This window comes from Dermacentor albipictus, chromosome 5 (assembly GCF_038994185.2).
Source record: "Dermacentor albipictus isolate Rhodes 1998 colony chromosome 5, USDA_Dalb.pri_finalv2, whole genome shotgun sequence".
NCBI lineage: Eukaryota > Metazoa > Arthropoda > Arachnida > Ixodida > Ixodidae > Dermacentor > Dermacentor albipictus.
The window spans coordinates 126465728-126481847 of NC_091825.1; the positions used below are offsets into that span (position 1 = coordinate 126465728).

The 16120-nt window shown below is 45.4% G+C and overlaps 2 protein-coding genes across 2 annotated transcripts in view; one reads left to right on the plus strand and one right to left on the minus strand.

Annotated features, from left to right (window-relative positions):
* LOC135913947 (patronin-like) overlaps positions 1-7238 on the minus strand; it is a 58227-nt gene extending 50989 nt beyond the window's left edge. Inside the window, exon 1 of the mRNA XM_065446646.2 lies at positions 6770-7238. Coding sequence (XP_065302718.1) covers positions 6770-6844 — 75 coding nt within the window. The 5' untranslated portion in view covers positions 6845-7238. The remainder of the gene's footprint in view (positions 1-6769) is intronic.
* Positions 7239-7429: 191 nt separating this feature from the next.
* LOC135913948 (stromal cell-derived factor 2-like) lies at positions 7430-14701 on the plus strand. The gene is made up of 6 exons (XM_065446648.2): positions 7430-7588; positions 8295-8401; positions 8483-8565; positions 10700-10839; positions 12685-12766; positions 13371-14701. The coding sequence occupies exons 1-6, from the start codon at positions 7453-7455 to the stop codon at positions 13543-13545; spliced, it is 723 nt and encodes a 240-aa protein (XP_065302720.1). The 5' UTR covers positions 7430-7452; the 3' UTR covers positions 13546-14701.
* The last annotated feature ends 1419 nt before the right edge of the window (positions 14702-16120 follow it).

Below are 16120 nucleotides of genomic sequence, written 5' to 3' on the forward strand. Positions count from 1 at the left end.
GGTGTTGACGATTTTCGACTGAAGTGCGACCATTAGTATTGAAACTTCTCTCAGACATGAAATTAGGCATTGTGGAATTGTATCATACTATTTACGGATGCAGTGCCTGAGTATACGGCATAAATCTGAGTACACACCTTCGCAACGTTATCTGATATGTATTAACACTATCTACAGCTGTCATTCCAAATAAAGAAATTGTGCTTTATCATTTTTTTTTTTTCGTTTCGCCATCGGCTCAGGCAACAGGCCTTTTTCGATTTAGCGCGAACGTTTACGCGTGTGCTAGTGGGCTCTCAAGATTGCCTTTATATAAACTTCATTCTCATAATGCACGACCCCGTATTCGGCGAGAAGGTCAGAGTACGAGAACCAACTGCTTATTTGTTCCTAATGTTCCATTTGCGCTTACAATAAGGAATGCTCCAGGATATGCAGTGTAAAGACGTAGACTTGCTTATGATGCGAATGCTTATAGGATGTGAACATTGCATTCTATTAATGGTGAAAAAGGCTGTTCGTTATTCGAAAACTACTCGATATTCCATTCGGTTATGGCTCCAATCGACTCCCATTCGGTTCGGTCTCAAAAATACTACTTGCAAAGCCGTAAATTTTAGGCTTTCTCTCTATCGCGTCCCTTTAAGTGCCACTCAAGTAGCTGTCCCGAACGGCACGGCACAACATAAGTTGTGAACTGTGGCTTTTTCTTTTTTTTTTGCGCGTTATGACGGATACAACGAAAGCTAAAAGCAACTATAACAGCTGCGACTCAGGCGAGGAGACCCGCCATAGTTGCTTAGTGGTTATGGTGTTGGGCTGCTAAGCACGGGGTCGTGGGATCGGCGGCCGCATTTAGATGAGGGCGAAATGAGAAAACACCCGTGTGCTTAGATTTAGGTGCACGTTAAAGAGAACCCCAGCTGGTCCGGAGTCCCCACTACGGCGAGCCTCATAATCAGATCGTGGTTTCGGCACGTAAAACCCCACGATCCAATCTCAGGCGAGAAGGCGGGTGAGAGAGGGAAAATAAAATGACAAATCAACGAAGGAATGGCTCTTCCAAGCAACTGAACTCATTAAATTACAGTTGGTGTAGATGAGAGCGAAGTTCCGATATCGCCAGAACACGCCTCGTATACGTTCCACTTCAGCGCCACATCAATCTGAGTATCGCGGTGCCTCGATCGTGATTGAAAAGTTCAACGCCAATCGACTCAGGCGAGGACCGAGCCCAACCCCGTGTGAAAGGGGTCGGTCTCGCATGTGTGAAGCCTCTGCAAACGTTATTTCCAATGGCGTATAAACAGATATGAGAAAAATAAAGAAAACGACGCGGAAGAAAAAAGGACGGCGACAAGCGAAGTCGTTTTTTATCCGGACGCCTTTGACGAAAGCCTGGAAAATCGAACGCTCCCCCACCCCATCCACACACACACACAACACACACACACGGTTCAGCACTTCCTCCGAGATGGTAAAGAGGCGTCGGCCTTCGATGACGCGTGAGAAGCACGACCAAAGTAGTGATCAACGGAGCGGATCACGGCAGTTAAAGGAGGCGCAAAGGAGGAAGGAGGCGTTAATTTATTCCGCAGTCAAAGGGTCGCAGGTTTTTTTTTTTTTTTCATTTTAACCCCGCTCCTCATCGCCTGGTACAAACGGCCATTGCACTTTCACTCGTGCTCAAGCCGACGCGCGTGCGAAGCCTGCTGCAATACGCATCGTTTCGTACAGGTGCGAGGGTGTCATAAGAAAGGTAACGGTAAAAACTGCATACTTACAGACGCCAAGCATTCGAGGGCCCCTGGAACGGAAGGCGTACGTTTATACAGATTGTGTTGATGCACTGCAATCGTCGTTAAGCACTGAACGATCGGCAGTACGTGACATACATGGCAACGCCGAATGTAGCTGTTCGCCTAACTGCCTCGTCGATGCCGCTTGTTCTTATCGCAACCGTTTTCGTTCTAAGTAGGTTCAGGAACCTCGACGTCGGCTCCGAACGGGAGCACTGTTTCGAGGCCCTTATGGCCGCCGCTCCATCGTGTGCATATAGCCCTGGTAATCGTATGACCTCTGAAAAAAAATGTACACCATTTGGGGCTTATCTTGTACCAAAACAATAATTGTCATTACGCGCACTTCCTTTCTCAAACACTCGGCCGCTCGCAACTTTTCTTCTAAGAACGCTATGTCGCTTACATGGGCACGTTCCGTTCGTGACCTGAGCGGATGCAAGCGGCTTGCATATACCCAAAGAACCCAAATTCTGAGTTTCGCTGGGACACGAGCCGGGTTCGTATACGCAAGCGGAACGCACGTCTCCTGCGTACTCTAATATAAACCTGTATGTTCGGGAACAAGATCAGCTCGAAATGGTGTAAACTTTTCTTAAGAGATTAGCTATGCTATATATACACGGTGACAAGCTCCGCCCACAAATCCACACAGCACCTTCCCTCTATGCTCTGGCGCCTCAAGACTACTCCGTTTCATACTAAGCAGGCAACGCTGTGGAAGACATGTGAAGATATGCGCGTAGTGAGGTCGCGGAAATGTATCACTCCGCGCGTTCCAAAGTGAACTGGCTTGCGATCTGCAACGTCGTCTACGGGCCAACTTCTTGATGTATTAGAACTATAACGCATGGAGCTAACATTACGTCCAATCAAGCATTGTTTTGCATGTCTCGTGCTTCCAGTAAATGACGCACTAAGTTTAGGTCGCGAATGCTGTGGACTGAGTGCGGTCGAACGAACGTGTCACTCCGCCCGTCGTTCTGCGGTTATGGTTCAGATCTGCGGAGTCACCTATGTGATAACTAGTTTCCTATATTGTGACTGTAATGGATCAAGTCAACGTATCGGCGAACTACCAAGCACAGTTCTTGCTGTCACGTGGGAGGCGCCACTTTTTGGTCGCGAATTCAGGTAGTGCGAAAAGTTGCCCTAGCGTCCCCTGCAGCGTTACCCGATACGCTTGCCGCTCTCATGGAAATGAGAACGCAATTGGCCAACGCATGTACACAAACTGAAACGCAAACACGAAACAGATAATAACGAGTTAAACTAACTTTCCTTAGATATAACAGTAGCTCAACCGTAAGTCCTTCTTAAACACTGTTACTGGTGCCCGAGACAACTGACGGATCCAGATGGCAATCTGACACGGAGGTGCATACGCTGAAACGCGCTTGCGCCGTCAGCACGATCGCGCTCCTCCTGATTGAGTGATGCCAGCTGCAGCTTCCGTTCCGGCGCCAACACAACTGTAAACGTCGCAACAGTCGCGGGAACACCTAAGTTAACAATCCCTAAGTCCTGTCCTTCCGTCTCACGAAATATCGAACTAGCTGATATAAAACGACGTTTAAAGGTGTTCTCAAACAGGGCACGGAAGCCGTCCTGCTTCCAAATTGTCGATTAGCAATGAGTAAACACGCCATAAAAAAATAGGGCACCACGGAACAGACGCGTAGAAATGGGGACCACTAAGGACGTGCCACGAAACTTCCCAGGCTCGATCGAAACCGAAACCAGCGGAAAAGGGTTGCCGAGCCTCGTCGCAGGAAAAAAAAAAAAAAGTACTCTCCCATTTATCAGAGAGAAAGCAAAAATAAGCCGGCTATCAGCGACGCGATGTCGTCACGATGCCAAAGCGATCGTTTTACGCCTGCGAGAGGACAGTTCAGGCGCGGGCGCTTCGCCTCATGCTGATGTGGGCGCGGGGATATGTGGGAGTCGTGTTGGTGAAGGAGACGAACGAATGCAATGTTGGGCGGTGTCCTAGGTACAATATTTCGTTTTTCGTTTCTTATTCTGCGCAAAAAAACAGGAGGGGGGGAGGGTTGAAACGACAAAGAATGACCCCACCGCACCTCACTTCCTCCGCAACCAAAAGGGGAACCGGACGCTTTTGTTCCAACGGAGCTGCTAAATATACCGCATTCACTCGAATATAAGCAGCCTCCACCTCCAACCTCCTTTTTTATTATGCCCAGGCTGACCAATTACAGACGTCACCAAAATTGATATAAAATGTGCTTATTTCGACACTTAGCACTACTGCTAAGTCAAACAATGGGAATAGCCATGCTGATTTTGTTGTTCTGCTAATATTTTGTCTAGTCTAAAGGTAATAACAAGCACAGTGAAATTTGCAGGAACAGTTTAGAGGTAATTTCAGAGCCAGGTGTCATAGGAGCTTGCACACACTAGCGTTTATTTCAGGGCTTTAACTAATTCTGCTCGGTTGTCTTGACCTCACGCACAATATTCAGTATCCTGCCAACTCCAGTCTAATAATAACGGCTTTAACGATCCAATGTTGAATGACTCTGTGCTGTTGAGCACTTCTCTGTTTGCTAATATGTTAGCAATGCCGATAGACTGCTCCCAAACATCGCTGCGCCAACAAGAAAAAGGTTTTCTTATCACCAACTTGTCATCGAACATACATTTTTAAATGATCACACTTGTTGTGAACCTGCTTTAGAAAATAATTACTTCCCAGGGAAATCCAAGAATAGCCCAGCATGTTTTTTTTTGTGCCTTCCAAAGCAGCAGCAAAAAGGAATGCAGCATAGTGGCTATGCAGGTATCACCATGACTCCAGCCTCTTTCACAAAACCTTTCTTAACAGTGGATTATTAAATGAAAGAAAAGGAAGACATGGCAGTAAAGAAATAAAACACTCATCCACATGAGACCACCATGCAATGTGTACTGATTGCCTGTACATACTAATCTGTACAATGTCAGTGTATCATGCCCAATGCTGTACATCTTGTAGCAGCCCTGGGAGCCCAGGCTCAATAGCCAACAAGGAGCTAATGCTTGAAGAGATGGAGAACCTAGAAACCAAACAACCTGTTCAGCATGGACTCACACTGGTGACCACATTTTTGTCTGAAGCTCTACGTTAGCTGTCTGAAAGAACTTCTGACAAGCCTCTGTCTTCAAAAACGACTAGGCATCCACATTTGTCTGCCGATTGGTTGCAAGCACTTAGCCAATTCAATACCAATCGATTTAGCTTTGTCGATTTACATGTAGATCATCAATTAGAGAGGAGAAAACTACGTTTCTCATCATAGAGCTTTTCTTTTACAATGGCAGTTCATTATACCATGGTCAGGGTGGCTGTTCTTACAAGTCCATTGGCTTTTCTTTTTTTGTTTTTGAGTTTTCATAGTTCCACACTATTTGAGTTCTGATGAGCCTGAAAAAATTTACCGGTTAAAAGAAAGTAACTGCAGTCATAGCAATAATTTATTATCATGAAGTAGTGCTATTTAGGTGCTCCTAACGGCTGTTTTTTTTTTTAAATCTAAACATGGCAATAAATGCAAATATGCTGCTTTCGAATCTATCACTGTTGGCAGCTGCTGCCCCAACACGACTCTCACATATATTTTATCTGGGCTGCTGTAATTTCTGGGTTCTTGGGACACCAGTGGTCGACACAGGTAGTAAATTCATTCTTCATGTTTGTGTTCAATTCTCATGAAGAAAGAGAATGCTTTTAAATTTGCATGACAGGTTTTTCAAACATGAGAAAATAATACTGACCTTCAGGACACAAGAAAACAAGCAAAATCCCCCCTGTGGACAGGTGCTACCAATGAATGGGCATAGAAACCTGATTGTGTATATTTATACACAGCTCAGTGAGAACAGTATGAAACCCTGTTATCCCGTTACGATCAATTGTGTGATGGTAAAAGCACGCACTGAACAGTTATTTGGCGCCAAAGTTTATTTAAAGTAACCTCTGATCGGTGCTTTGACGCTCATCGTTTCGTGATCAATAATTTGTAAGATGCATGCTCAGTGACCAATCGTCTGGGTGCAGTGATAACTAAACTGGCCAACGCATGCCACTTACGCAAGTGTTCTCTGACGACACTTTATCCTACCTAGCGAAAAGTGAAAACGAAACTAGGCGATCATAAATAACGCAACCTAAACTACTTCGAAACCACCCGAACGTGAAGCAGAATACCAGGTGAACACACAACCAACGCACACAAACATAGATCATCCGGCCTTTGCACTGACTATGTCACCCCTAAAACGCGACAAGTGGAAAGGTGTTTCGCGTTGGTACAATGCAACGAGGCTGCCCGCTAACCCGATTATCTTTCATCGGGAGAAACGAGACAGCCATCGTCGTACGCAAGCCGGGCTTTCAAGCATTTCGGCGGATCGTGCGCTTCCGGTTGAAAAGGGGGCCGAAAGATTTTTCTTTTTTTAATTCGTGGGCGCTTGGCGAGACGTGGCCCGATCGTGTGCCTGCCGCAGAGCCACGAACTCGAGTCGTACGGCGCGGTCCGCGACCCTGTTTTTTTCTTCTTCTCTATTTACGGTCACACAAACGGCGCCCGCGCAGAGGCGTCGCAGGAATGCCTGCAAGAGCCACCCACACCCCACCACCGTGCCGAACCCAATGCGCCCATGAAGGATCATCTCTTGGCGGTGCACTGGCCAGCCACCGTTTTTCGGGGCATCGCTGAAATGAGGCCTTAGAGCCGCAGGCTGGCCGAACGAAGGGACCAGTAAATGTCCAAATAAGGACCGCTCCGTTGAATGTAGGACGCCAGTGACCCGTAGACGCGTTCACTCGCACGAGCCCGCGAGCGCAAGCGGTAAGCGGACTTGTCGCACTATCACCACCTGTCAAAAGCGGACGTAAACTCGAACACGGTAGAAATGCTACTTCTGGCGACCGTTTAGCGGCCAGACGCTCGCCCCCGCAGCGGCCGTACCTTGGCGAAGTCGTACTCTTCGATCGGCGTTAGCTCCACACCGTCCAGATCGTAGTCTTCGTCCATGGTGTCCATAACGGCCCGGTCGGATCGACGGGAGCCGCTGTCGACGACGTGAAGTGGTCCTCACGTGTGCCGTTGACGGGTTGCTGCCGTGGCTGTTGCAAGGCCTAGCATCACTGACTCACGGGTCCGTCAGTCGCCGTCGGCACCGTGCCGCTCCGGCAGCATCGCACCTCGCCCGCGGACAGTCCCACACGTTGTTCCATCACCCTCTCCGTTAATGTGACCGCGAGTAAAAGTCGTTCTATGCGTTTACGGGAATCGTATCCGACCATTGTAGCATTTTGAAAGGGGCCAAAATAAAAGTCATACCCCCACCACCACCAACGACAGCAACTACACCAACAACACGCCCCGAGCCGAGCAGCAGCACGAACGAGCGTGAAAACAAAACAAAAAAATCCAAACTTAATGACTTCAATGTGGCCAGGCGACTGGCTTGCGAGTGACCAAACTTGGACGAACCGAGATGTTTAAAAAATGTACACGTTGATGACAAATAAAAAATAAACGCATGCAAACAAATTATCTTAAAGACGAGAAGAAAAATATTTGCAAATTATTTGCTTTATGGTTCACACTGCTGTTGTAAGAGATGACGTGTGTTTTGAGGCGATGTGATGGCAACTTGGAGGTGGACGCCGGCTGCTGCTGCTTCTGCTATTTCCGCTGTTTATACAATGCCTTCTACTTTTTGGTGCAAAATATCTATGTTATTTATTGCCCTGGTGCAACTAGGAACATTAGTGTGCGCTGGTAAGTTAGCCGACTTACAGTTCGTGGGTCAAAATATCAATTTTTCATGGTATGAGTCTCGTCGGTCGTACTTGAAAAAGTTTCGTTGCTTGATGATTCACTGAATCTGTTATCCGCGTGTTCTGTGCAAAGTGTGGGGTAGCGAATATAGGAAATTATGGCACCGTTCTTCGACTGCTGTGTTTTGTGCGTGCTCGCGAAGTCGCGCCTTGCTTCGGTGCTACGGGATTCGCACGCATATACCTTCGATCAGTGCACAATTCTGACTGTCTTGAAGTTCCTTTGAGAAGTTGAGAGGTTTCACATCTTTCTTAGTGCAACGAAATACATGCCGCTTTTCAGCTTTTCACGTTAGCGTACAGATGTGACGCGCTGTAAGAGCTTGCTCGCACAAAAGCTCCGGTGTGTCCGTGCGTGTAGTGTAAGTGACGTGGTAACGTTCTTACGTGTCACGTCTAGACATGGCTACAAGCACACTCATTCATTTTCTCCGAACAACTTCTATTCACTGTTCGAAAGCCCTGTTGCCCTTCTGTGATTTGTGGTTTACTCCACTATACTATTTGAGCGATTGTAGTGAGCTTCGCGTGGCAGTAGCTTCTTAGGAATTCCGACGTTGCCCTGCTTTTCTCACTTTACCTTTCTTTTTCTTTTTACAAGAGTCAATCAATCACGCTCACACCAATTGTTCTCCCGCACCTTGCAGACCTACAGTATGTAACGTGCGGTTCGGTGCTGAAGCTGGAGAACCAGCAGTACCAAGTACGTCTGCACTCCCACGACATAAAGTACGGCTCTGGCAGCGGTCAGCAGGTGAGTTGTACGCATGCTGTGTGTGTTTGCATGCTGTTTGTGAGTCGGCTAATCAGAGCATCTCATTTTGCATTTGCCCAGTCTGTCACGGGAACTATGGATAGAGAAGATAATAACAGCCACTGGGTCGTCAAAGGCAAGCGTGAAAAGGCCTGCCTGCGTGGGTAAGGATCGCGACCTGGTCACAGCATGTCTCTCGACTAGGTGTACTTGCGTTCTTTTATGTGCAGTTCGTTGTCTTTCTTACTCACTAGGTTCGTGCAGGCTCGCCACCACTTGGCCGATCCCTAAGGGTAGATGGCACGTCACGCCATATTTTTGTGCCATCAAAAAACAGGAGCACTGTATTTGCTACTCCAACTTCAGGAAACTGTATAACTTGTCCCTGAAGTCGCATGCTTTCCTTGCAAATTCTCATGGCACGCTGCCAGCACTTCATTACCAAAGAAGAGACTATGTCTGATCATAAGTCGAAGACAGTGTTAGTTGGTATTTTTTGCAACATAGGATCAATAACACACTACTGCACTGCATTTTGGGTCTTCTATTTCTTCATCTTCAGCTTTCTGCATTGCTCTTACCACATTCAGGAAGATACTGTACCTAAAATGCTGCTCAACATACCTTGCACACTACTGCTCGAATTAAAACGAGCTGGTCTTCATCGAAAAGGAGCTTACGCAGACATCCAAATTTTCAAATGAGGCTGCTGCAATGTAGTGGGTTAATCTTGAACCGGGGGCACTCGTAGACTATATGAAAATTTTAGCAATTTCAATGCTTGTTCCACTTCTGTGGGGTTGCTTGTGATGGTTACCTGAAGGGTTGACAAAGGGTCTCTTCCTTTGATATCAGAGAATCTGTTCATTAACTATGAACTTTTGTGACGTACTAGTGGCAGAGGCATATCTTATTCCTGGAGATGAAACTGAATCTTCACTCTAGTCGAAATGCTGACCTGAAAAGAGCTCTGCACATATTAGGAACAAAAGCGAAACATAAAAACATTACATGATTAAATGTAGCATAAGTGTTATATGTTATAACCGTTGTAGACAAGACCTAAACGCATATAGATCATCATTATCATTGCAAATTTGGACAACTTCACTACGAAATGCATGGAGTGATTTTACAATCCCACTTATTGCATGCCCCCACAGCACTTTGTATGAAAAGGAGGGAACAAGGTTGTAGCTTCTTCAACTTGTGGTAGCTACAAGACTTTCATGAGTAAGTTGGTTCATACCTGAAAACTGCATTACAGTGCACTGATTGAGAAGTGGAACTGAAGGGCTCAATCTTTAGTAACAACCATGTGAAGCTAACATACAATTACGCACAGTGCATTGCAGTATATGTGCTGAGAAGGAACATGTTAACGAAACTGAAACATACAGGTAATGCATGCCCCTCCCTTGTCATCGTTGTTACCTTGCCTAGCTCAGCACCATGTTCTTGCAATAGCCCCGGCGATGACCTCATGACGATCTCATAACCTTATGACGACGTTATGAAAACATTATGACCTGCAAACCTTATGACGACCTCCGTCACTGCAGCTGCAGTTACTGTCAGTCCTTTCTCAGTGCAACACCACCTGGCTGTGCCACCTACGGCTCTGGGTAGCCTTCACAAATTCTTACTCGTTACTCATTGGAATGGTTACCCCCCCCCCCCTCTTTGCCACCATTGAAACTGCAAAGAGACCCTCAGGCATGTCCACTCCCACTGCACCCACTTCAGCATCCAACGTCAGTCTCCTCTGAGCGCGCATGGCCAACTGGACAGTTGGCCTTTTACAGAGGCAAAGATCTTGGGGGCATGAGCTCACTCATCATCAGTCCAGAAAGGTGTGCGCTCTCTAGTGACTTTCCTAAAATCAATGGACCTGAAAAAAACGCCTGTAGACACCCTGCATCTGCTACTGTGCATATGAACGCTCGTTTCCTTTACCTTTTGCTTATTTCTTTCAATCCTTCATCTCCTTTCTCCTGTAGAGTCTAGCCAAGCGGATGTCCATCTGGTTAACCTCACTGCCTCTCCTTGTTTTCTCCCTCTCTCTCTCTGTGAATCTTGTGACAACTTTGCATGCGTGCACCAGTCTGGGCAGCAACAACTTCCATAATGAATGTCGCCATACTGCACCATTTTGAGCCATTGTGCACCAGCCTGGGACCCTCAATGATCAGCTTGAACTGGGCAGCACCACATGGCAGCCAGGGCTGCCACATTGATGATGTAATCATGTTTGTGTGAGACAAATGATCTTGTTGACAGCAGAGTACATTATTGCAGGGATCCAATTCCGTGTGGGTCACCTGTGAGGCTGGAGCATCTGGTCACTCACAAGAACCTGCACAGCCATCATTTTGTGTCCCCGCTGTCCAACAACCAGGAGATCAGCGCATTTGGGGATGGAGGCGAGGGTGACACTGGTGAGGTCACCCTACACTTCTGAAGTAGAGCGTGCACCGCAAATGAGTTAGGAGGTAGCTTTATTTGAGTCAAAATGTTCATTTCCCTGTACGTATAAATGTGGGACCTGAAACTGCTCCCATTAGTGCCACTGGACTCATTTGAATAAACTTGTTGCACTTTAAAATAAAGTCAAAGTTTAGTGGCTGTTATAAGCAGAGCTTTTATTTAGGCCATCTGAGAGATATATCTGAGATATCTGAGAGAAAACTTTCTCTTTTTTAAAATTTTGTGAAATTTCAAATTTCATCAGTGTTTCTAAATTCACATAAAGGGAAGTTTCAGCAACTGGCAAAGGTGATGTTGCTTTTCATTTTTTTTATATGCAACAAATTTCATTCATATCGTTTGGCCACTTGCCTAATGAGATCTTAGCAGAATTTTTAGTATCACCTGTGGCAGAAAGCACAATTTTAGTCCTCGATCTAGATTACTGAAAGAGGCTGACATTAGTTGCACAATAAATCGAAAATGCATAGTCTTCTAATTAACAAAACTCACTAATCAAATTTCTAATTAATTGGTTTAAGGCCCATATAGCCAGTGAGCTTGCCAAGTGTATCCACTCGACTCGAAACGAAATCACTGGATGACATGAATGTCAAGATATTCATTTCTAAAGCGTGTCACAATATACATTGTCATTCCCATTACTTTTATACTCAAGTGCAGAAACAGCCATTTTATTTAAAACGTAATTGGAACAACAGTTCATTTTTACCGCGAGTTTGATGGCAATATCTTGAAACCAATGCCATCCTCAGAATTCATTCCAAACTCACCGGCTACAATTATTAGATTGCTAATATGTAAGAAAGCAATTACTTAAAACTTAATTTAGTGAAGCTTCATTGATTAGTCAACTATGCATTTCAATTTATTGTGCAAGTTATGTCCACCTCTTTGAGCAATCCAGTTCAAGGATTACAATTGCGCTATCTGCCACAGGGAATTTTTTTTAAAATTCTGCATAGGTTTAAAACATCAGGTATACATACTTCCATTGACTGCCCGAGGACATCCAATATGGTAGCAAAAGGGGCTCCCTGTTGTGTTGTAATTGACCAGTGTAACTGGTACAGATGGGAGTATGCAGGGCCATAGGGCATGTAGTAACAAGGGTGTTATAATTGCAGACACAAATGTGCAAGCATAGCAGGCCAAGCCAGCCTCAAATGTGTCCACCAGCAAGGCAGTGATTTTGCAGCCGTATGCACAATGTGCTGTCATGCTTAGGTGCATCTGTATTGCATCTCACAGGCTTTGCAGTGTGTAATTCACATCAATAGTGCGAAGGTTAGGTTAGGTTAGGTACGCATGTGTGTGCGGGTGCATGTGGTAGTTGTGCATTGTAGAAACTTCATACGTCGACACATGTGAAGGGAGGCTTCCTTGTTGCTTACACGAGATCTGGGAGGTAGTGGCTTGAAAGAGAGGTTATGGAAACCAATTATGTACATTGCTTTGCAGTAACAACAGCATTGTTTGTAGTGTATGTGTCATTAAGTAGGACATGCGTTGCTTCCACTTTTGAAATCAACACTCTTACTTGAAGATGTCACGAGAGCACTTACTAGTCCTGCTCCTTTCATTTGATGCTTGCATTGTGCGCTCAACTTCAAATGACTGGAACAGGTTGCTGTCTAATGTAAAAAGTAAACTTGGAGTACAAGAAACCTCTCTTTTTCTCTCTCTCTCTTTTTATGTTGGTCATTGACCTGTTCTACTAATGATGCTTTTACCTCATGTAACGGTGTTCCATTGAACTCTTGATTAAATGACTGATAAGTGTCTTCTCTGTGCAGGTGATAACTGGACTGTAGTCTGCAGCTCAGACTTCTGGGAGAGAGGCTCACCAGTTCGCTTCAAGCACGTCGACACTGATGCGTAAGTATTGGCACTGTAATGCACGTCTAGCACCTGACATCTTTAATTAAGCTTTCCTGGGTATAACATTGCAGAAGGCCAGCCCCCAAGATGTTTGCTTCATGTAGGACATTCATGTTCACGTTCGCATGCAGCATGCTTGTTCACGTGCCTACACACTATACTGAGGGCTCTTGCAAACCACTGCCTCATGAGATTAAAGTACTTGGAAGAAGTGGGGACACAATGGTCCACAGTATATTATTGTTACATACGTTAACCTGGGAATTAGATCTGATTGGAAAAGTCCTTTGGATCCATTTGTGTAGTAAATTTACCACTGTACCTGCACTTTACTGAGTGGCAGTGTATTGTATATATGGATGTCACTTCTAGAACAAAGAACTAGTTGCAGGTAAGCCCTTGTTCCACTGCTTTTATTGTATTCTGTTTTCATGCTAGTGTTTTTCTATAGTATGCTGTATGTCTGTAAATGAATCCTGCTGGTGCCACACACACACTAGCAAATGTGGAGTGGGAAATGCTTCATAGTACTTATATGCACTGTAGTATGGACCGATGCGTTTGACCTCTTTCAACCATCTCCCTCCATTCCATGATGCAGGTGGCTTTGCTCCTCAGGCCAGACATATGGACGGCCCATAGGCGGCCAAATGGAAATATGTGGGCTGAGCTACCCAGACAACTCGTGTCAGTGGAAGAGCGTTGAGGGCATCTTCATTAAGCCAACGGCAGAGATATCTTCTAGTCGACTGCTGCATGACCACTCAGAACTGTGAAGCCCCCTTCCCCTACACTCCTTGTGCATCACTCTTCACTGCATGGACTTGCCGTGTGCCTCCAGGTCCTCTTCCGTTTGGCCTGCACTTGCTGTACTCCCACCTCGTGCAATTCTGTGCCCGCATTGCCTTTGGGCAGAGCAGTTTGTGTTACTCCGTACCACTTCTCAATGCTCTCTTCAGCATTTGGCATCTGCTCAACCATTTCAAAAGCGTCTGCATCGAACTGTCTTTGCTGTTTGACTGAAGATATAGTACAGGGAATGCAAGCTAGTGTTGTGACAAATTCCACTGGCTGTTATTGAGGAGCAGCTTGAATCCTGGAGCTAGTGCCTAAATACCACTTGGATTTTCAAGCCAGCAGAAGCGATGCAACATGCTCAAGGACTTCCAGTTGAGTCTACATCCTGGTTGCAGAGCGAGAGAGCAGTCCACCGTAAATCAAGTGTATTGAGGACAACGAGTACAAATAGAAAATGTTTCCTTTATGGACGAGTGGGAAACGCATTTCCACCACGCAACAGAAGAATGTGCTCCAAGTCAAACAGCAGGGTTGACCTTTAGGTTGAATTTCAGCTCACTGCTACCCATGCGGGCCAGGCTCAGCTAGTGCAGGCAACAAACTGACGAGACCTGCGGTGTTTCTGCTGGCATCACTGGTGTCACTGCCCAAGTCACAAGCAGGAACGGAATGAAGAGACAAAGCCTCGCAGAATGCGCCTCGATTCAAATTGTATTCTTGTCTCACTGCACCTCTCATCAAAGGAACTGTTCCCATCTCGTCCGGCTTGTAGCAGCTGCCAGTCATTATCAAGTTGCTGCTTCACGGGACAGTTGAAAAACAGTTCTTCAGGACTTTATTATATAATATAGTACACAGAACCTCGTATGTGACTCGCTGCAACAGCCTAAGTATGCTTTGATGTTTGAGGTTCACTTTTTTCGCGCACAGTTGTGGACAGTGCTGCAAAGGTGGCGACTATTGTTTATGTTTCACATGGCGGTTTAGAAGACTACTTCAATGACAAACCGGTCTTTTATGTCTCAGCGAAATGTCTCGGTCTGTCACAATGAAAACAACATGCCGTATATTTGAATGAATTGCAAGCATGAGACATTACATGTTTAATAAAGCATTTCAATATTAACAAATGCATTTAGTGTTCTTTGCTTTTCTTTAGCCATATTAGCTTATCGATGCTGTGCATCAAATCTGCACTATTTCTAAGGTTTTGTTCATTAATAAGGCTGCTGCAACCACACAAGTATGCTGCAAGGTTTGGGATTAATGTTAATGTTGCTGGAAGGCACTAAATACAACTCTGCTATCAAGAGCACCTTTTCCAGCTTTTTTTGCAACCATCACAGTTATAATCATCACATCCCTCATTTCCTTGATAGAATATTGATAAAAGATATGACCTTTCTTGCTTCACCCAGGATTCTTGCAGCCATTACTGTTCGTGCCATCATGCTGTTGTTGCCCCGGGCACTGATGCTTTGGACAACACTCTGGGCTTTCCTATAATTGGCTCTCTGCAGTCGTGAAGTGAAGCGTCATTTGAAAACACTGCCAGACTTTCCTGGCCGTGGTGGTTGCTGCTGTTTTGCCGAATAGCTCATATGCAAGATAGCACTACCATCATATACTGCCTGGCTGCTGGCCTTGTTTTCTATGGAATGACTCTGTGTTAAGAAAGTTTTACAAATGTCCTCACTGCAACAAATGCATGTCGTAGCGAGCACAATTCCTTTAATAAAGCAAACCTTTCTATGCCTATTTTCCTAGGGCTTTAGCGCATCTGCTTGGTCAGTGTTTCACCGAGTGAAATGAAATTTACTGTTGCGCTATCTTCAGGATCGAGCTGCTCTAGTCAGCACAGCGTCATAGCAAAGGGGTCCAATCCCAGAAACAGTATAATGAGTGGTCATGTGGTGAACCATGTGAGGTCTTCAATGGCAGGCATGTAATTGCTATGGTTCAAAATGCTGTGCAGAACATTAGTTACGTGGCATTTAACTGCATCACAAAAGCTTTGCTTCTCAGATTCCAACATATGTGTTGGAGCTGCATAATTGTTTTCTCACATGCAGCAACCATTGAAAGGGGTACCTCACTGAAACAGCTAAGAGCCTGCTGCAGGATGTTGAGAATGAAAATGTGTTCATTTCTTTATGCTGGTCTCATTAATGTGAAACACTTGCTGCACCTAAGGGTGTGAGGAGGTTACATGGTTCAGTGCTCTTGCAAGTGGTTGCTAGGCAACACGTGGCGGTGCAAAGTTGGGCCGAGTTTTCTGGTAACACTTCACGGCGGAACTAAAGCTTAAACAGCTCTGCTGTTAGTAAGTTTTTGGAATTTGTCGAACTTGCAACGCCTCACAATTGTGAATCATTTGCATAGGTATCCTGCAGAGTTGGGAAATTAACCTGGTGCTTTGGCTTGTACCTAAAACTAAGTACAGTGCCACAGCCCAGAGGCCTAGTGAAAATGTATTATATGTTCCAAAAAACATAGCTGGTGCAAAATGCACACAATCGGAAGCTGTTTCACGGATACAGTTGGGAACAGAAG

Excerpts from the sequence above, each read along its gene's own strand:
- LOC135913948 (XM_065446648.2), top strand. The coding sequence starts at position 7,453 with ATGGCAACTTGGAGGTGGACGCCGGCTGCTGCTGCTTCTGCTATTTCC. Across the intron at positions 8,402-8,482 it reads GCTCTGGCAGCGGTCAGCAG|TCTGTCACGGGAACTATGGA; the intron begins GTGAGTTGTACG and ends GCATTTGCCCAG. Across the intron at positions 12,767-13,370 it reads AAGCACGTCGACACTGATGC|GTGGCTTTGCTCCTCAGGCC; the intron begins GTAAGTATTGGC and ends TCCATGATGCAG.